General features: G+C 67.9%; 1 protein-coding gene across 2 annotated transcripts in view; it reads right to left on the bottom strand.

The window, feature by feature from the left end:
• Window positions 1-17149, bottom strand: part of PIEZO1 (piezo type mechanosensitive ion channel component 1 (Er blood group)) — a 25606-nt gene extending 8457 nt beyond the window's left edge. Inside the window, exons 1-24 of one of the 2 annotated variants that reach the window (XM_074582697.1) lie at window positions 16343-17149; window positions 9196-9291; window positions 7815-7937; window positions 7382-7424; window positions 7118-7280; window positions 5996-6134; window positions 5607-5820; window positions 5203-5368; window positions 4876-4980; window positions 4680-4764; window positions 4501-4592; window positions 4153-4413; window positions 3971-4082; window positions 3638-3816; window positions 3411-3559; window positions 3034-3213; window positions 2869-2957; window positions 2175-2332; window positions 1924-2100; window positions 1660-1785; window positions 1370-1570; window positions 1078-1282; window positions 845-949; window positions 304-457 (exon numbers count right to left, since the gene is read on the bottom strand). In XM_074582697.1, coding sequence (XP_074438798.1) covers window positions 304-457; window positions 845-949; window positions 1078-1282; window positions 1370-1570; window positions 1660-1785; window positions 1924-2100; window positions 2175-2332; window positions 2869-2957; window positions 3034-3213; window positions 3411-3559; window positions 3638-3816; window positions 3971-4082; window positions 4153-4413; window positions 4501-4592; window positions 4680-4764; window positions 4876-4980; window positions 5203-5368; window positions 5607-5820; window positions 5996-6134; window positions 7118-7280; window positions 7382-7424; window positions 7815-7937; window positions 9196-9291; window positions 16343-16406 — 3386 coding nt within the window. In that variant the 5' untranslated portion in view covers window positions 16407-17149. Of the gene's footprint in view, window positions 1-303; window positions 458-844; window positions 950-1077; window positions 1283-1369; window positions 1571-1659; window positions 1786-1923; window positions 2101-2174; window positions 2333-2868; window positions 2958-3033; window positions 3214-3410; window positions 3560-3637; window positions 3817-3970; window positions 4083-4152; window positions 4414-4500; window positions 4765-4875; window positions 4981-5202; window positions 5369-5606; window positions 5821-5995; window positions 6135-7117; window positions 7281-7381; window positions 7425-7814; window positions 7938-9195; window positions 9292-16342 lie in introns of both variants that reach the window. The other variant, XM_074582696.1, reaches the window with a different exon arrangement.

Raw genomic sequence — 17149 nt, 5'->3', positions numbered from 1 at the left:
CAGCACAGCCTCAGGGTGCTCCTGTCCCAGACCTGGGGGTACCATCCTAGTGGCTCCTGTTCCAGCCATGTGGGCAGCGGATCCTGTCCCAGCCCAGCCTAGGGGGGAGGACTTCCCTGGCCCAAAGGGGTCCCAGCGCTGGTGGGGTCCCATCCCCATGCTAGGGGATCCCAGCCCAGCAGGTCCCACTGCCTGCAGATCCCATCCTGTCCATACCCCAGGGGGTCCCATCCCAGGGGAGGGTCCCATCCCCATGGTCCCAGGTGCCCCAGCCTGTCCCATCCCTGGCTCGCAGGTGCCCACCGGCAGTGGATGAAGTTGGGCGTGGGGTTGTGGGGGTCCCGCGCCAGGTCGAGCCGGTCGGCGTTCTCGCCAGCCGCCCGCAGCCACTCCTCGGTGCGCTCGGCCTCGAACACCCGCCATTGCTGGGCCACGCACAGCAGCAGCACGAAGTCATCTGCGGGGACATGGCTCAGACCAGGGGAGAATCCCGGGGGAGCTCCTCCAACCCTCCCGGTTGCCCTCCCACCTCCCCTCTGCTCACCCTCCTTGGGGCAGGATGGGACCCCCACCGCTAGGGCTGCCCCATGGGTGCCAGGGGCTGAAGTGGGGGGATACGGCACCCCACAGGGAGGGGGATACCAGGGCCTGGGGTGCCCCATGGGCAAGAGGCTGCCAGGGCTTGGGGTGGGGGGACAGGGCACCCCCATGGGCAGGGGGATGCTGGGGAATGCGGTACCCCATGGCCAGGGAGCTGCTGGGGTTGGAGGGGGAGGACAGGGCACCCCCATGGGCAGGGGGATACCAGGGACCGGGGTGCCCCGTGGGCAGGGGGGCTACTTACTGATGAGGTTGGTGGACTTAGGGGGCACGAAGAAGTCGGGCAGGTAGAGCCACTTGATGAGCGCCGAGTTGAAGGGGATGTCCCGGCTCCAGCGCCACGGATAGTCTGGGGGGCGGCGGGCACGCTCGATGCCGGCCCCCCGACACCTTACCCAGGGCGGGCAGCCTGCCCACGCACGGACCTCCACCTCCCTGACCCCTGCAAAGGTGCCCCCCGTGCCCCCTGCCCCTTACCGACGCAGAGGGCGGGCGGCATGCCCACGCACAGCAGGTACTGGCAGAGGAAGAAGATGACGAGGAAGAGGCAGTATTTGGGCCAGAGGCGGGCGATGGCCGCCCGCCGACGCCGCGTCAGGATGACGACCAGCCAGCAGCCGTGCAGGATCACCATCAGGTTCATCCGCTGCCCGATCACGTTCACCGTCATCAGGAAGCAGATCTGGGGAGGGGGCGGGCGGGGAATGCAGATGCTCAGCCCTGGGGTGCTGCGAGCGGTGGGACCCCCCCCGCAGCACTCGCTCCCCACCTCCAAGCCAAACTTGTAGTAGAAGTAATTGAGGAAGTATTTGGCACAGCTGCCGAGGCCGTGGTCGAGGTGCTCGCGGGAGATGTCCTCAAAGATGGTCTCGGTGACGGGGGCCACCAGCTGGTGCTGCTTGCGGTAGTACTCCTGGCGCCGGTACACCACCGCCTCGAACACCAGCAGCAGCAGCACCAGGAGGTGGTTCTGGGGGAACAAGGGGGTGCTCAGGACCATGGCACGCCACTGAGCATCCCCCAACGTGGTCCCCGCAGATGGGGTGTCCCCATGCCCACCTGGATGTAGCCCAGGTTGGGGTAGCCCTTGCGGATGCCGAACCAGTTGGCAGGGTCCACGGGACCACGGTACAGCGTGGAGTTGCCCATCTCCTCCGGGCTCAGGTTGGTGCCGTTGAGCTGGGGCTGCAAAGGGAAGCACCACCGGGCATCAGCGCCCCTCGCCCCTACCGCCAGACCCCACCTCCAGCCAGGGAACCCCGGCTGCATGGCCACAAGCACCCCAAGGACCGGGCAACCCCCCCAGCATGGTCGCCCAGGCACCTGAGTGCAGTTGCTGGAGTACTCGCTGGGGTCAACAATCTTGAGCTGGTAGAGCATCTTGCAGACAATGATGATGCAGGTCCAGACGGTGGAGAGGCAGGAGGCCATGTGGCGGAAGCGGCAGTAGGGCATGGCGAAGGTCCACAGCAGCACCAGCAAGAAGTTCATCAGCGATACCTGGGGCAGTGGCCACATCAGCACCCCGAGGTGCTCGGCCAAGCCCCCCCACCCCGGGGTCCTGAGGCTGGTACCTCCTGCAGGGCCACCCAGACGGTGTAGAGGGCCACCAGCTTGAGGATGTGGAGCTCCAGCAGGCGCCTCACGAAGACCTGCCCACGGGTGAGCGTGTCCGAGAAGGTCCAGCCCAGCACGATCAGGCGCTCCAGCACCAGCCCCCATTTGGTGGGCACTGTGGGGACACGGACTGTCACGGACACCTCCGCAGCCACCCTGGCTTGGAGGACACACCAACCCATCCCCGTATCATCCCACACTTGGAGGACGTCCCAATCCATTCCCACAACCTCCCACGCTTGGAGGTCACCCCAAATCTATATCCCTACCCTCATAGCTCCTTCTTGGCTTGGAGGATACCCTGATGCATCCCCATACCTTCCCCATTCTTGGAGGACGCTCCAATTATTCCCGTGCCCTCTGAGCCCCTTCCTGGCTTGGATGATGCCCCAAGCTATCCCTGCACCCTCCCTGCCCCTCCCAGACTTGGAGGACACCCCAATCCATCCCTGCAGCCCCCCAGCCTATTCCTGGCTTGGAAGATGCCCCAACCCATCCCTGTAACGTCCCACATTTGGAGGACACTCAAATCCCATCTCCCTACTCTCCCAGATCCTTCCCGGCTTGGAGGATGCTCCAATCCGTCCCTGCACCCCCCAGCCCCTTCCTGCCTCGGAGGACACCTCATCCCACCCCATCCCTGCCCAGTACCCTGCGACGCGGTATCAGAGTCGCCCGTCTCGGCGCTGTCGGCAGCAGCCACATCCCGCAGGAGCCGGCTCCCGTGCAGCTCCTCAGGCCTGCGGGGTGGAGGGGTCAGGGCAGGGATGGGGTCTTGGGGTGCAGGGGAGGAGCCACCCCAGCGTGGGGCCCTACCTGGGGATGTGGCAGGGTGACGGGGTGGCAGCGGGGATGTGGTCCAGGTCAGTGATGTGCATGAACGGCCGGTGGAAGTAATGGAGCTGGAGGATGCAGGCCAGGAGGAAGAAGCCTGGGATGAGGGTGCTGGAGAAGAGCTCGGAGACGCTGAACTGCTCCAGGCCCAGGTCGCCCAGCCTGGGCAGGGAGGGGAGGGTCAGCACGGGGCCGCATCCATCCCACCCTGCACGGGCATCGAGCCGGCACGCCGGGGTTCAACCCCAACTTCCCTCGTGCCTCAGTTTCCCCTTGTGCAACACATCCCTGGGCCATGCCCTGGTGCCACCACAGGGCTGGCAGCGGCAGGGACTCCACGGTGGGTCATGGACACTCACTGCTCATAGGTGAGGCCCGTCAGGTTCCTCCAGTACATGGGGAAGTCTTCAAACTGGAAGGTGTAGACGGCGATGAGCACCAGCATGGTGTACGCCACCACCAGCCACCAGAAGCCCTTCAGAACCTTGCGCCACAGGCTGTAGTACACCTGCGGGGACAGGGACATCAGCGGGGCCACGACAGGGACAGAGATGGGGACGGGGAGGGGGTCCCTGGCACCCCCTACCTGGAAGAGGGTGAGGCAGAGGAGAAAGAGGAGCATGTAGACGATCTTGTAGACGACGAGGCGCCCGGCGAAGCTCACCACGATGAACATGCCGGCGCAGACGCAGATCCAGTATTTGGCGTAGAAATCCCGCACCAGGACCCCCAGGGCCTTCAGAATGTCCCGCTGCCGGCTGGGCTCTGCAAGGCAGGGAGGGGGCTGCAGGCAGCCGGGCGGGGGGACACACGCGTGTCCCCGGTCCCCGGCAGCTGCCTGCATCCGGGCACTCGCACCCCAGGGACGCTCAGCCCGGCGCAGAGTCCCTCTTGGCTGGGGGACACCAGGAGCCCTCACCCGCGTCTGAGACGGTCACCTCCAGGAGCGGGGTGGCTGGGGACCTCCTCGTTAGCAGCTTCTCCTTAACGAACTCCCGCAGCAGCAGCCAGAAGGTGAGGGTGAACAGGAGCTGCGGGGACAGGCAGTGAGCGAGGACAGCCGGGTGCCAGCGGGGACAGGGACGAGGACACCGAGCTTACCTTGGCCCCCAGGTCCAAGCAGGGATATGTGGGGTGCTCCAGCCCCAGCTGCTTGAGGCTCATGAAGCCGACGCGGGTGGGCAGCTCGGGGGCCAGATCCATGCCCCAGACGTACTGCAGGCTGCAGAGGGCGATGCCGTAGAGGAGGAGGAAGGGCGAGCAGAGCATGGCGAAGTGATGCCGGCTCCGCACCGTCCAGATGAGGCATGCCCAGAGCAGCAGCACGAAGGTCAGCCAGCTCTGGTAGGTGATGCTCCACACCTGCGGGCAAGCAGGATGCGGCCACTCGCCTGGACTGGGTCCAGGAGGTGCCCACCATGTTCATCCCCCCCGGCCCCTGTCCCTTACCATCATGGCGATGAGGGCGCAGACGTAGCTCTGCTTCATGATGACATGGCCCAAGGCGTGCAGGGGCAGCCGGTCCGCCGGACGCCTCCTGCCTGGCCGCGGGGAGGGGGACCGTGAGCCACCCCCCGGGCCACGGGCTGGCCACAGGAAGGGGGAGGCGGTGGTGGGCATGGACTTACCCGGCTGCGGCGAGTTGCCCATAACGTGGATGGTGCAGTTCTCAGCCCCAGCGCCTGGCTTCCCGGTGCTGGGGGACAGCATGGGCTGGGGGGGCAGAGAGGGCTCAGAGCCCACCCCGGCACCCCCAGAGCATCCCGCACCTGCTCCCCACAGCTCAGGCATTGCTGCAGGGGGGGCACACCCCCCTAAACCCACCTTGGTGTCCTCAGCCACGCCATCGGTGTCCTTGGGCCAGCTCTCCAGCTCCACCAGTTCCCTCTCCGGGGACCTTGCCGGTGGCTGTGCCGGTGCCGCAGTTCTCTGTGAGGGGCAGGAGCCAGCTCAGGGCACCCCGCTGCAGCCGCTGGGGGAGCAGGATCATGTCCTGTCCCCCTGCCGAGGCACCCCCCGCAACCACGGGCACCCCACTGCCTCCCAGCCCCCCTCCACTGGGCAACCCCCCATGCCAGTGCTGGGGCAGTGAGAGCAGCAGGGCACGCCGGGCATCAGCATGGGGTCTGGCTCAGCCCCGCAGCCCCTCACCCTGGCATCCAGCCGGCGCAGCTTCACCAGGGTGGCCACGGTGTAGTAGAGCAGGAGCAGGATGCCGGGGTTGGCGTAGACAGGCCAGGGGTGGTCGGTGTTGAGCACCAGGGCGTTGGGCCAGGAGCAGTTGCGGTAGAGGATGATGTCCTTGAAGCCAAACACCCTGCGAGGACAAAGCGGGTGGCGTTATCACCCCCCGGCTGAGCCAGGACCCCCACTGCCAGCCACGGTACCATCCCAGCACTGGCACAGCACACGGCTTCACTGGGCAGCCTCTGGCCACCCTCCCCGGGGACCCACCGCAGCTGGCAGCAGGACGGGGGCCGAGCGGGGCGACGGGCTGGCCACTCAACCGGGGCGTCACGGAGACCCACGGCACGGCTCCTTCCCCCGGGACTCACCGTGCCCAGATGGTGGGGGGCGGGAAGACCCCCTGGACGAAGGGTGTCTGGTAGGCATAGAGGCAGAGGAGGTGGCTGCCCGCATAGACGCCGATGAGGACGCAGAGGGTGTCGAAGGCCAGGCGGCTGGCGGGGAGGTGGCAGGCCCACCAGGTGCACAACCCCACGAAGAGCAGGTAGTAGACGCTGGAGGAGGCGGAGGGCAGGGTGATCCCTGGGGAGCAGTGCCCCGCGGGCGGTCAGTGCGCGGCCGAGCATCCTCCGGCCATGCAGCCCCTGGCCGAGCATCATCTGGACCGAGCATCCTCCCCAGACCAAGCATCCCCCACGGCAGCGTGGCCACTGACCCTCCCTGGCTCACCGCATGTCACCCCCTGTCCCATACCCACCGGCCAAGGCCAGCAGCAGGATGGCCAGGCCCTTCCCGGCCAGCCAGAGCAGCCAGTGAGCCGTCACCCGCAGCCTGGTGCTGAGCGGCGTGTCCCCATCGGCCGCATCACCGTGCCGCTCCACGTCCTGCTCTTCCCCCTGCCAGGCGAGGAGCACGGTGTGAGCGCCGTGGCCTCAGACTGCTGCTCACCGTGCCTCAGTTTCCCCACTTGAGGGAGAGCACGGATGGACGGCCGGGGCGCCCTGCCCGGCGCTGTGCGGGCGCGCAGCCCGGCACCTGGCTGTGTTTATCTCATTAGCCGCTTGGAAAGCGCCTCCGAAAGGCGGCTGTTTTTCTTGGCGCCGGCACCCGGGTTCCCAGCACTGAGCTTTTTTCCAGGCTGCCTCCCGCGCTGGCCCCGCTCTCACAGCAAAGGCATCCGCATGGTCCAGCGCTCCGGTTACAGCCCGGCCACGGCCGGAGCCGGGCAGGCGAGCGCCCACCACGACAGCCCGGACCAGAGGCGAGCACCCCAAGACAGGGCTGAGCCCCGAGGGGTGTTTGCTGAGCTGGGGGGTGCCATCGACTCGGGGTTGTGTCTGCCTGGGTGACACCGGTGCCACACGAGCACAGTGTCCTGGTGCCCTGCCGCTGGCACAGCACGGCACCCAGCCCTGCGCCCTGCCGGCGAGCTCAAGCTGGGCGCCAGCATCCCACGACTGCCCACCCCGCTGCCCTTCCTCGGCCCAGGGGCTTCGGTGCGGCGGTGCCAGCTGGAGCCTGGGGGTCCGGGCACCGCGCTCCCACCACCGTCGGGCAGCCCCGCATCAAGCGGTGCCGTAGGGCCGGGCTGTTTGCCGGGATCCCTATAGCAACGCGGGAGCAAACACGGGCGCTCCTCCGCGGCTGAGTCACCCCAGCCCCGTATGAGGTGCCGTGCCGATGACCCAGCCCTCCGCCGCTGCCCGCTCAGCCAAAACTGCCCCAACCTGGGTCCCTGGCCACCAGGGATGTCCCCACGCCAAGCTTCTGCGTGCCGGGCTGCCCTCCCTGGGGAGGGGACAGGGACCGGTCGCCATGCCGCGGGGAGGCTGGATGTGGCGGGTGGGATGCTGCCGACGGCGGCAGGGCCGGCTCTCACCCGCTCAGGGGGCTCCAGGGACTCCGGCCTCCGGCTGCGGGCGACAGCACCGGCCTTGGGGACGAGGTGGCGGCACAGGCAGAGGCAGAGGGACGAGACCAGCAGGATGCCAACGTCGGGTGCCACCAGACGCACCGAGTTGGGGATGTCGCTCAAGTCCAGCCTGGGGGGTGGGAGGAGGAGAGTGGGGCAGGGGAGGGCTCAGGGGTGTCCCCCCGCCGCCACTGCCATCCCCCCAGCCCCACACCACCAGGGTACCCTTACCTGGTGACCCCGATGTGCCGGGCAAGGACCTCCCAGGTGCTGCCTGTGGGGAAGCAGGGAGGCGCTGAGTTTGGCAGACCCCGTGCGGGCAGGCTCCCAGCCCACCCAGAGCAGGGGCTTCCCCACGGGAAGAACACCCCACACCCATGGGGGCCCGGGACGGGGTCTGTGCCCAGCGCAGCGGCCGCCCAGCGGGCACCCTGGCATGGCACAGCATGCCCCGGTGCTGGGCACGTGGCTGGGACCCCGCAGAGCCTCAGCAGCCCCCCAGCACGCAGCAGGATGGGATCCCCGCACCCGCATGTCACCACCTTGGGCGTCCAGCCCCGGGGCACTGCGGGGAGAGGGTGACGCCTGGGAGAGCAGAGGCGCAGGAGGGGGAGGGCAGGCGTGGGCACCCCCATGGCAGGCGGCCCTGGCACCCCGTACTCACAGCTGGGCCCCAGCAGCTGGTCCAGGATGGGCAGCGTGTACAGGCATATTTGGAAAACGAAGTGGGCGAGGAGGAAGAGGATGCTGGTCCCCAGCAGAGCTTTGAGGAGGCGGACAGTGTGACCTGCGAGACACGGGCACCCCATTACCCATCACCCGGGGTGACACCAAGGAGCACCAGCATCCCCAGCAACCCCGGGAAGAGCTGGGAAGGAGTGCACTGTGGCCATGCCAAGAGACGCCAGGGGTCTGCCCCAGAGACAGGGTCCCACCAGGACCTTGCATGTCTCACCGTGCGCCCAGCACAGCCTAAGAACACTCTTTCTACTGCATTCCTGGGGAAACTGAGGCACGGGGCAATGCAGGGAGCCAGGGCCCCAGAACCACACTCCCTCCCACCCTCCCTTGCCCCTGCAGCACCCTCCGACCCAGCTGGCACTGCGCGCTTCCCAGCCCCACTGCAGCGGGACCAGCATCGGGATGCAGCTCACCATTCCCATCCCAATCCCTGGTGGAATGCCTTGCGGGGGCGGCTGCGGGTGGGTGCCAGGGGGTCCCCCGCACCGCGAGCCCCGTCAAACCTTCCACCAGCTGCAGCCGTGCCCCCATCCCGCCCGGCTCCCCGGGCCGCACGCCCGTTTTCCTGGCCACGGCGCAGGCAGTGAGCCCACCGCAGCTGCGCACCGGCCGGTGGGCGGCCCCAGGCCAAAAACTCTCCCTCCACTTGTTTTTTTCCTGTAAATCCGCGTGAAAGCTCTCGGCAGCGTCCGGACTCCGGGGCCGTGCGAGCCCATGAAATATTCAGAGGGCAGAGCTTTTAGCCACGGCCGTGCCAAGCGCTGCCGGCTTGCGTTACAGCATGGCTCAGCCTGGCACGGAGGGCGGGGAGACAGCAGGGCTACGGGCACCCTGTGCCCACCATGGGGGGACACATCCCGTGCACCCGCCGGAGGGGATGCTCCCATGCAGCCGCCGTGGGGGATGCACCCCCTGTGCCCCCCCAAAGCATGCCCACCGCGGGGGGACGTGCCCCACGTGCCCGGGCAGGGCGGAGGGGCTGCTGGTGGTACATCCCTGCCCACCCTGGGAGGGCACAGCCCAGCCCTGAGGTTTCTGGTTAATAAGGCTGGGGCTCAAAACTGACCGTTTTGGAGCGGGAGGCCTATTAATAGCCGCGCTGGGCTATAATTAACAGAGGGAGGCTGCCACGCGGAGCCACGCTGCCCAGCTGGGGGGAAACCGCAGGAGAAGGAGGGCAGGTACCTGCCGCAGAGCGGCTGACAGCCCCCGCGCTGCCCGGCTTCCCCCCTCCCCGGGACGGAGCTGCCCGCATGATGCCCACCCTTCTGCCCGGTCCCCGTGCCCCAGGCTGAGCCCCTTACCTCCGGCCGAGCGCGGGGTGGGCCCCGGGAACCATGGCAGGAGCAGCAGGAAGAGCAGGTACACCAGGGAGAGGACGTTGAAGCGGAAGAGGCAGGCTGGGGGCAGAGGTAGGGGCAGGGTTAGTGCCGGGGATGTGGCACTGGGTGGGGGGTGCCGCACCCCCCCAGGCTCCTCGGCTGTATCCCCCCGCCCCGGGGATCCCCCAGGACGGCACCCCGAACTGCACAGCGAGGGACGCCCGAGCGGGAGGGGAGGGACACCCCAAAACGATGGGTAGTCCCAGGCAGGGACTCGAGTCCCCCAGAAATGCCAGTGGGAAGAGAGGGACATGGGCAGGAGCCCGGGCTGGGTCAGTCCTTGTGACCCGCATGGGTGGCACGGGGAGGGGGACACACACACACACCAGTGGTCCCAGATACGTGGGGTGACAGGGAGACAAGAGCCATGAGCAAAATCTGCCGCATTTCCACGTTTTTCCTGCAAGGTTTGCAGGGCCCCCCCACGACTGAGCCAGGACACCCATGACCGGGCTGGGACCCCCACCCACAGCCACCCCGGGGGTGGCACAGCCCCTCACCTGCACCCAGCCCCGCTCTGGGCACGCCACCAGCTCACCACCTTCCCCCTCGCATATTTTTAGACCTAAATTACAGCTTGTTTGCAGGCGTGAAACCGTCGGAGGAGCTGGGCAGGGAGCGGGGCTGAGCCAGCACCCCGCGGAGCTGCCGCCGGCGGGGACAGGGACCGCACGGCGGGGACATCCCGGGGCAGCTGCCACCACGGCTGGGGACGCAGCGTTCCCATCGGCTGCATGTACACACCAGGCGAGCGGTGACAGACACGGGCACATGCATCGGCGCGACCTGGGACCAGACACGGGGCAGCCCTGCGGCCACCAGGCCACGGTGACGGGCACAGCCGCTGCGGGACACCCACCAAATCAGTGCCTGGCCACTCTGGGTCGGGGGGATCCCTCTGGGGCAGCCCAGGGAGGGGACAGCCACAGGGAACGGGCGCTGGGGACCCCAGCTCTGCGTGGCCAGGGACCTGCTCCCCCTGGCACCCCACTTGGGTGAGGCAGTGGGGGCTGACAGGGCAGCCCACGGCCCCGTGGGGCTGGGGGCAGGCTGGGCGCCAGGGGACGTGCTCAGCATCACCAGCCCGGCACGGCCCTTCCTGTGTTTACGAGGCTTCAATGGGACAGCACATCCTGGGGCAAAGGACGGCGCGGCCTGGGGGGACACGGTGCAGCCCCCCCAGGAACGGCAGGGGATCCTTGGAGGGCGCGGGGGCGGTGGGAGAGGAGGCACCCAGGAACGCACCCGGCAGCCCGGGGCACATTCCACGCGGCACCCATCAGGGCTAATGCCGGTCCCCGACCCCACAGCAGGGTCCCCAGCTGCCTCCCTCCCCCGGGGAGTGCAGACAGCCCCCAACCACGGGTTGGGGGGGGGCGGGGGGGACACCGACACCACCATCGCGCCAGCCACCTCTCCACGGTGACCCCAGGACGCGTCACCTCCCCGCACGCTGCTGAGGGTTGCTGGCTACGTTTCGGCAAACCATGATCTCATGGAGCAAATATTCCCCTTCCCGCGCCAGCGGCGACAGGGCTGAGAGGAGCCTTCCCGGCGCGTGGGCGAGCCGCGCTCCAGCTTACGTGGGAGCCAGCCAGCCTCCCCTCACCCCCAGCCTCGAGGGCCACCGGCACCCCCCATCCTGGCACTGACCCCATGGTCCAGGGCAGGGTCCTTCAGGTGTCTGGGGTGAACCAGCCCCAGCGTGAGCCCCCGTCCCAGCTGCGGTCACCCTGTGGGTGCTGGTAGCACGGGAAGGCTGTGATGGAGCCCCGCTGGCATTGCCTGGGCTGGGGTCTGCCCGAGAGCTGTGGGGAGGACGGGGATTATGGGCACCGTGGGGAGACCCAAGGGCATCGCTGGGCACACATATGCTGCGGGGACCACCCATGCCCAGAGGAACAGCATGACCCACGTATTTTACACCACCAGCCCCCCAGGACTGCGGGCATTACTCCCAGACAAGGGCCAGGACAGAGCAGGCATCCTGGTGGCAGCGGCTCAAGGTTGCCCGTGGCACCACGAAGGGCTAGCAGCAGCTGACAGCAAACGCAGAGCACCCCTCTGCACCCTGGGGCTGAACAACCAGCACCCACGGGACCCTCCGGCTGGCGGCTCCCCCCTGCCCCGGCTGGCGGCATCCCCGGGAAGGCAGGATGGTCAGTGCTTGCTGGCTTCAACCAGCTTTTAAGGGCTCGAGGATGAAAAACGGAGGGGAAAAACGATGCTGATGGTGTGGCCGGGCACGGCACGGCCCAGTTTGGGAGCACCCGCGGTACCTGGCTTTGCACCCACACCTCCTCGGCAGGGCCAGCTTCAGCGGGGCGTGCCGTGCCGGTGGTGCGTGGGTGCTCCGTGTCCTGCACAGTCGGAGGAAACCAGTTCCCCGCAGTGCTGACAGCGGGGAAAGCGCCAGAGTGGGGAGAAAAACCAGTTTGGCCTGTGGGGAGAGCGGCGGTGGCGGCGGGGGAGAGCAGCCCCGCGGCGAAACCCGCCCTCCCGCACCCCATCCATCCTCCCCGCGAGGAGCCAGGCGGGTGGGTGGCACCCACCACGGTGACACCAAACGTCCCCCTGCCCGTGCGAGCAACACCCATCGCCCACCATGCCCTGCGGTCTCGCCTCTGCGGCACACACAGGGCAGGATCCGACCCGCGCTGAGCATCTCCCTTGTACCCCCAGCAAGGTGATCCCGGATCCGCACCCCAGACACCCCCCCCGCCTTCCCCAGCTCCGTGACCGCGGGGATTTAGGAGCAGCCGGCCCAGCTCCCACGCTGCCGGGGAGTTCACTGCCGCGGCGGCCGGCGCTGGCCGCCAGCAGCACTTGAAATATTAACGACGTTAATGTGCCGGGAGGAGGATAAATCGCAGCACAGGGGAGCTGGGTGAGATGTGCCGGGTTTCCATCACGCTGGCCTTGAGATCCCCCTGTGGGAGGGGAAGGGGGGTCAGCAGGGACCCCCGGGGAGGGCAGGGACCCGGCGGCAAGGGTGGGGAGAGCCGGCACCAGGATCTCTCCCATTGCAACTGGGCTGGGGAAGCATGGGAAGGGCAGCTGCAGGAGAGGGTCGGCGTCTGGCGCAGCCCATTCCCCTGCAAATCGGGCACCGTCCCGCGCCCAGCCGGCTCCCAGGGACGGATCCATATCCAACTGCATGGGGAAAGGGGGCTCCCCGGCCCCCAGCAGCGATGGGGGAGCCCCACACACCGGCACCATAGCACCATCCACCCTGTGCCCACACACAGCCCATACGCCGATTGGCACCGGCGCAGCTGCTGGCCCTGCAGGGACCTGCGGCCGCTCAGGATTAATTAACAGAGCTCTTTAATTCCCTGCTATTTTCACACGGGCCCGTTACCTGCTGCCGGAGCCAGGCAGCTCTGCCAAGCCACCTCCCCACAGCCGGGTCCTGCCTCCCGGCTAACAGCCCCCAGCTGGGGTCCCCAGGGCTGGGGGGGGGGGGACACAACGACACCCAGACAGTGTCCCCAGGGTGTCACTTTGCCCCCAGGACCCTGCGCTCTGCACCCGCTGACCACAAACCAGAGACAGGCTAACGAGTGCCGATCACAGAGGCTCGCCCCGTCCCAAAATCCGGTCAGCCCCAAAGCAGCGAGCCCCTGGGCTGGCAGAGCCAGCCGCCGGCACGTTCCCAGCCCCAGCCCCGGCTCCTCTTTCCGGGAAGAGGGAGCAGCCCCGCCGGTTCACCCGCCGCATCCTGTTTTTGTGGAAAGTTAATCCCGCTCCTGCCAGCGCCGAGGCAGAGGCCAGCCCCGCTCCCGGGGGATGCTGCGGGAGCTGCCCCGGGAGGGCACCGGGCCGGGTGCCAGCGGGTGCCACGGCTGCCAGCCTGGGAAAGCCCAGCAGCCGGCCAGTGCCTCCCGCAACGGGACAGGGAATTCAACGGCTCCGGGGGCGGATGCTCGCTGCCACCCTAGAGCCGGGGGACACCCCTTTCCCCGGCACCCAACGGCCCCGGGGCTGCAGTCCCTACACCGGGCACACACCAGGATGGGGGCAGCCCATGCCAAGGGGACGGAGTAGCCCTTGGAGTCCCCGGAGCCCCAGGATCAGCACCAGGATGCCCGTACACATCTCTTGCTTTCACACCCACCTGCACCCAAGGACCCCCCACTCTCATCACACGGGGACATTCCCGCATCCACCATAACATTTCCCACGTGCAGCTCGGGGCCGTGACAGTGTCTGCCATATGGCAGTGCCAAGCTGTGTCCAAACACCCCCCCTTTCCTCGCCCAGTCCCCACGGGCACCCCGGGACTCTGCTGCGATGGGGCGCAGAGGCAGCAAAGGGTTAAACCTGGCCTTGCCCGGAGCGATAAAGCCCCTGCAGGACGAGCCCCAGGGGCAGCGTGGGGACACCCGCGGAGCCCCCACAGCATCGCCCACCTCAAGGGGCTTTGCAAAAGGCTCCGACCTGGAGAGACGAGCACCCCGGCACGGGCAGAGCCCAGGCAGGCTGCAGGCGGCCGGCCCTGCAACCTCCCATCCCCCTGTGCGCCTGGGGAGGAAACGGGAGTTATTGCTCTTGGAGACAGCAGTGGCTATTTTTTTTTTTTTTTTTTTAATTTTTCTTCTTTTTTTTTTTCCCCTCCTCTTTTTTTTTTTTCCCCCCCTTCATTTTATATAAAGCACCTGACCGCAGGAGGTGGCTGGCTGCAGCCCACGCGCCCACCAGCACCCAGCTGGGCACCGGCCCCCTGCAGCACCCAGGGTTGGCCAAGACCCGCCCCCCCCCCAGGGACCCCCGGCACCCCACCACCTCCTGGCCGGGCAAGGGGGGCTCGGCCAGGAGGGACCATGTCCTCGCCTCACCCCGCGTCAGGCCCCCCAGTTTTGGGGGCACGGCAGCCCCAGGGAGGGGGGGGCTGCTGCCCTCATCCATTGCTCCTGCCCGAGCACCGTGGAGCCGGCACGGCCAGGAGCATCACCCAGCATGGGGGTCCCAGTGCAGCGCTGCCCGGTCCCCACCTCGGTCACCCCTCGGGTGGGATGTGCACCGCAGGCTGAGCCCCCCCGCCAGCTCCATGCACGCCAGCATCCCTGCCAGGCAGGACAGAGCCGAGGCATCTCCCTGCGCCGGGGGGGGGATACGGCCTGTGGCATGGCTGGGAGGTGCACCCTGGGGGTCCGTGCCTGTGCCAGCCTGTGGGAAGCGGGGGGCTGCCCCGAGCCCTGCCATGGGGGCCAGCTCCCGTACCTCCACCCACCCCGAGCTGGCCAGGAGCCGCAAGCAAACATCCTCCGGACGTTTGGGAAGAGCCTAATTGCCAGGGAAAGGAAGGGCCACAGGCAGGTCATGCTCCGGGGCTCTTCCTCCCCTCCCCAGGTGCAGAGGGACAAGCCACATCCCCCTGTGCCTCAGTTTCCCCTTCGGTGCAGGTGTGAGGCCCCAGGCCCCCCCAGACCCAGCTGAGTCACCCACACGGTTATTTTGACAAGCGGCTGGAGCAGGAGGGAGCTGCTCTCCCAGGACAGCCCCCGCCCAAGCGGGGCCCCCAAATTTAAACAAGCCACCTGCGAGCTCACCGGGAGGGAAAACGCCAAAGCCACCGGCACCACCAGCCATGGGAGGCTGCGGTTCCCCGGCACAACGTCCCATGCCGGAGTGGGGCAAGTGGGCAAGCAAGCCTGGCACAATTTGGGGCCAAATCGTCACAATTGTGGCAGGAGGGCCCCATGCGTGAGGCCGCGCCCAGAGGCCACGTGTCACCCCGTGCGCCCATGGGATGTGCCCGGCAGCTCCCGTGCTCCGCAGCAGCGGCTGCCACCCCTCCAGCCGGGGAGCCCTTGTGCAAGCAGTGCCCGGCCACCTTCCCTTCCCAGCCCCGTCCGTAGGCAGGGTTATAATTAACCTCCTCACATCCTGCACGATGCACTGAGTCACTCCTCGAGCAAACCAGAGCAAATAAAGAAGAGCTTTTTCAACAGACACCGACTTCCTCTGCCAGCGGAGCTCGCCCCACGCCGGCGGCACGGCCAGCACCACGTACCCCCAGCCCGGCTCCCCAAAACGCAGCTGGGACAAAGGCTGCTTGGCTGGATGTCACCTCTCTGGGTGACACTACCCCAAAAGTCATGCCACCGCTTCCCCAGGCTGCGGGTCTCCTGGAACGGGCAGCGTGAGCCCGGCAGCGGTGGCCGGACCCTGCCCGTGCCCGGGCACAAGGAACCCGTTGAACAATCCTGTTTACGGAGAGGTTTTTCCTTTGCGTCTATGTAAAGGTAAACGGAGAATCCCCGAACGGGCTCCCCCCAAACAGCCGGGGTTCAAAGAGCCGATTCTTGTTCTGCGCGTCCCAGGACACGGGTATTTTCCAGGCTGGTAGCCAGACGGTTGCCTCGGTGGGTGGTGCATCTGCCTTCAAAAGGCCAGCGTTGCTTAAAACGGGCTGGGAGCAGCTCGGGAGCCACGGCCTTGCAGAGGCTGCTGCCGCCGAGGTGGGTGCCCCGCTCCCCGCCGGGAGGGTGCCCGGGCACGGAGCCGGGATGGGTGCCAGCCACCCCCCGAGCAGCGCCGGGATCGGGGCTGTCCCGGCGCCCTCTTTGCCCCCTACCCCCCTTTGCAAAGAGGGGCGAGTGGGGTGACACGGCGGTGTCCAAACCGGGACGGTTTCAGCCCCAACCGGTCCCCGGGGAGGTGGGGACACACACACACACACACACACACACACACACACGCACAACCAAGGCGCTGCCCCCGCACCCGGTCCGGAGAAGTTGCAGCGTTTCCCGAGAGCGAGCTCGGTCTCGCGTGGGACTTGGGGGGCGGGGGGGGAGAAAGCCGTGCAGGGTAGTCCCCCGTGGGGCTGAGGGGTGTCCCTATACCCCCTGCACCCCCCCTCCTCCCCCGCCGCGTGTCCCGCCACCGACTCCCCCCCCCCCGCCGCCTCCCCGGGGGCCGGCGGCGGCTCCTCCCGGGTGGGGAGCACCGCGACCCGGCTCACGCGTGGGAGGGTGACACAACACACCCCAACACCCCCCCAAAAAAAAAAAAAGACACCAATTCACACACACACCCCCGCCCCAGGTGCGGCCGCACTCACCGGCGAGCAGGGCGAGCGGCAGCAGTAGCCAGTACAGCCCGGCGCACAGCGCCCGCCGCTCCATCCCTTCAGGGCCGGCCCATGCCCCGCCGAGCCGAGCCGAGCCGAGCCGAGCCGAGCCGAGCCGAGCCGAGCCGAGCCGAGCCGAGCCGAGCCGAGCCGAGCCGCCGGGGCTGGGCAAGGCCCTGCTGGCCGGTCCCGGAGCTCCGCGAAGGGACGCGCTTTCCCCCGCCCCGCTCCCGCCGCCTTTATAAAGCGGCGCCGCCCGCCCCCCCCCGCCCTCCCTCGGCGGGCTGGCCCGGCACGGCTCGGCCCGGCCCGGCTCCGCTCTGCCCCGGTACGGTACGGCCCGGCCCCGCCTAGCGCCGCCCGCCGGCACTGCAGCCCCCGCCACCGCCGACACGAGTTGGGCCGGTCTCAGCCCCGACGGGCAGCGGGATTTCCGCCCCCCCCCCACCGGAGCGGAACGGGGAAGGGGGTGAGCGCTGGCCAAGCAGCCCACCGGTTCCCGCCGCCGGCAGCAAGGAAAAACCAAAATATATAAAAAAATAGTTAAAAAAAAAAAAAAAGAAAAGATGATGTATTTCCTGTTTTCTTCACCCAAAAAGAAAAATAAGAGGTCGGAGCTAATTGAGGCTGAGTGCTCCGCTCGGGGCCCCGGCGCTCGGTAATGCCAGCGCGGAGCCCTGCAGCCCGGGCAGCAACACGGCACGGGGCACTGCAGACACCCGCCGCGCTGCACAGGAGCGGGGGGTTCATGCGTGCTCCCCTGGGAGCAGCCGTGCACCCCTGGGAACTGGGTGCACA

The sequence above is a fragment of the Larus michahellis genome, chromosome 4 (genome assembly GCF_964199755.1).
Source record: "Larus michahellis chromosome 4, bLarMic1.1, whole genome shotgun sequence".
Classification (NCBI taxonomy): domain Eukaryota; kingdom Metazoa; phylum Chordata; class Aves; order Charadriiformes; family Laridae; genus Larus; species Larus michahellis.
The sequence above is the reverse complement of the archived record's forward strand: the minus strand, read 5'-3'. Positions and strand labels throughout refer to the sequence as shown.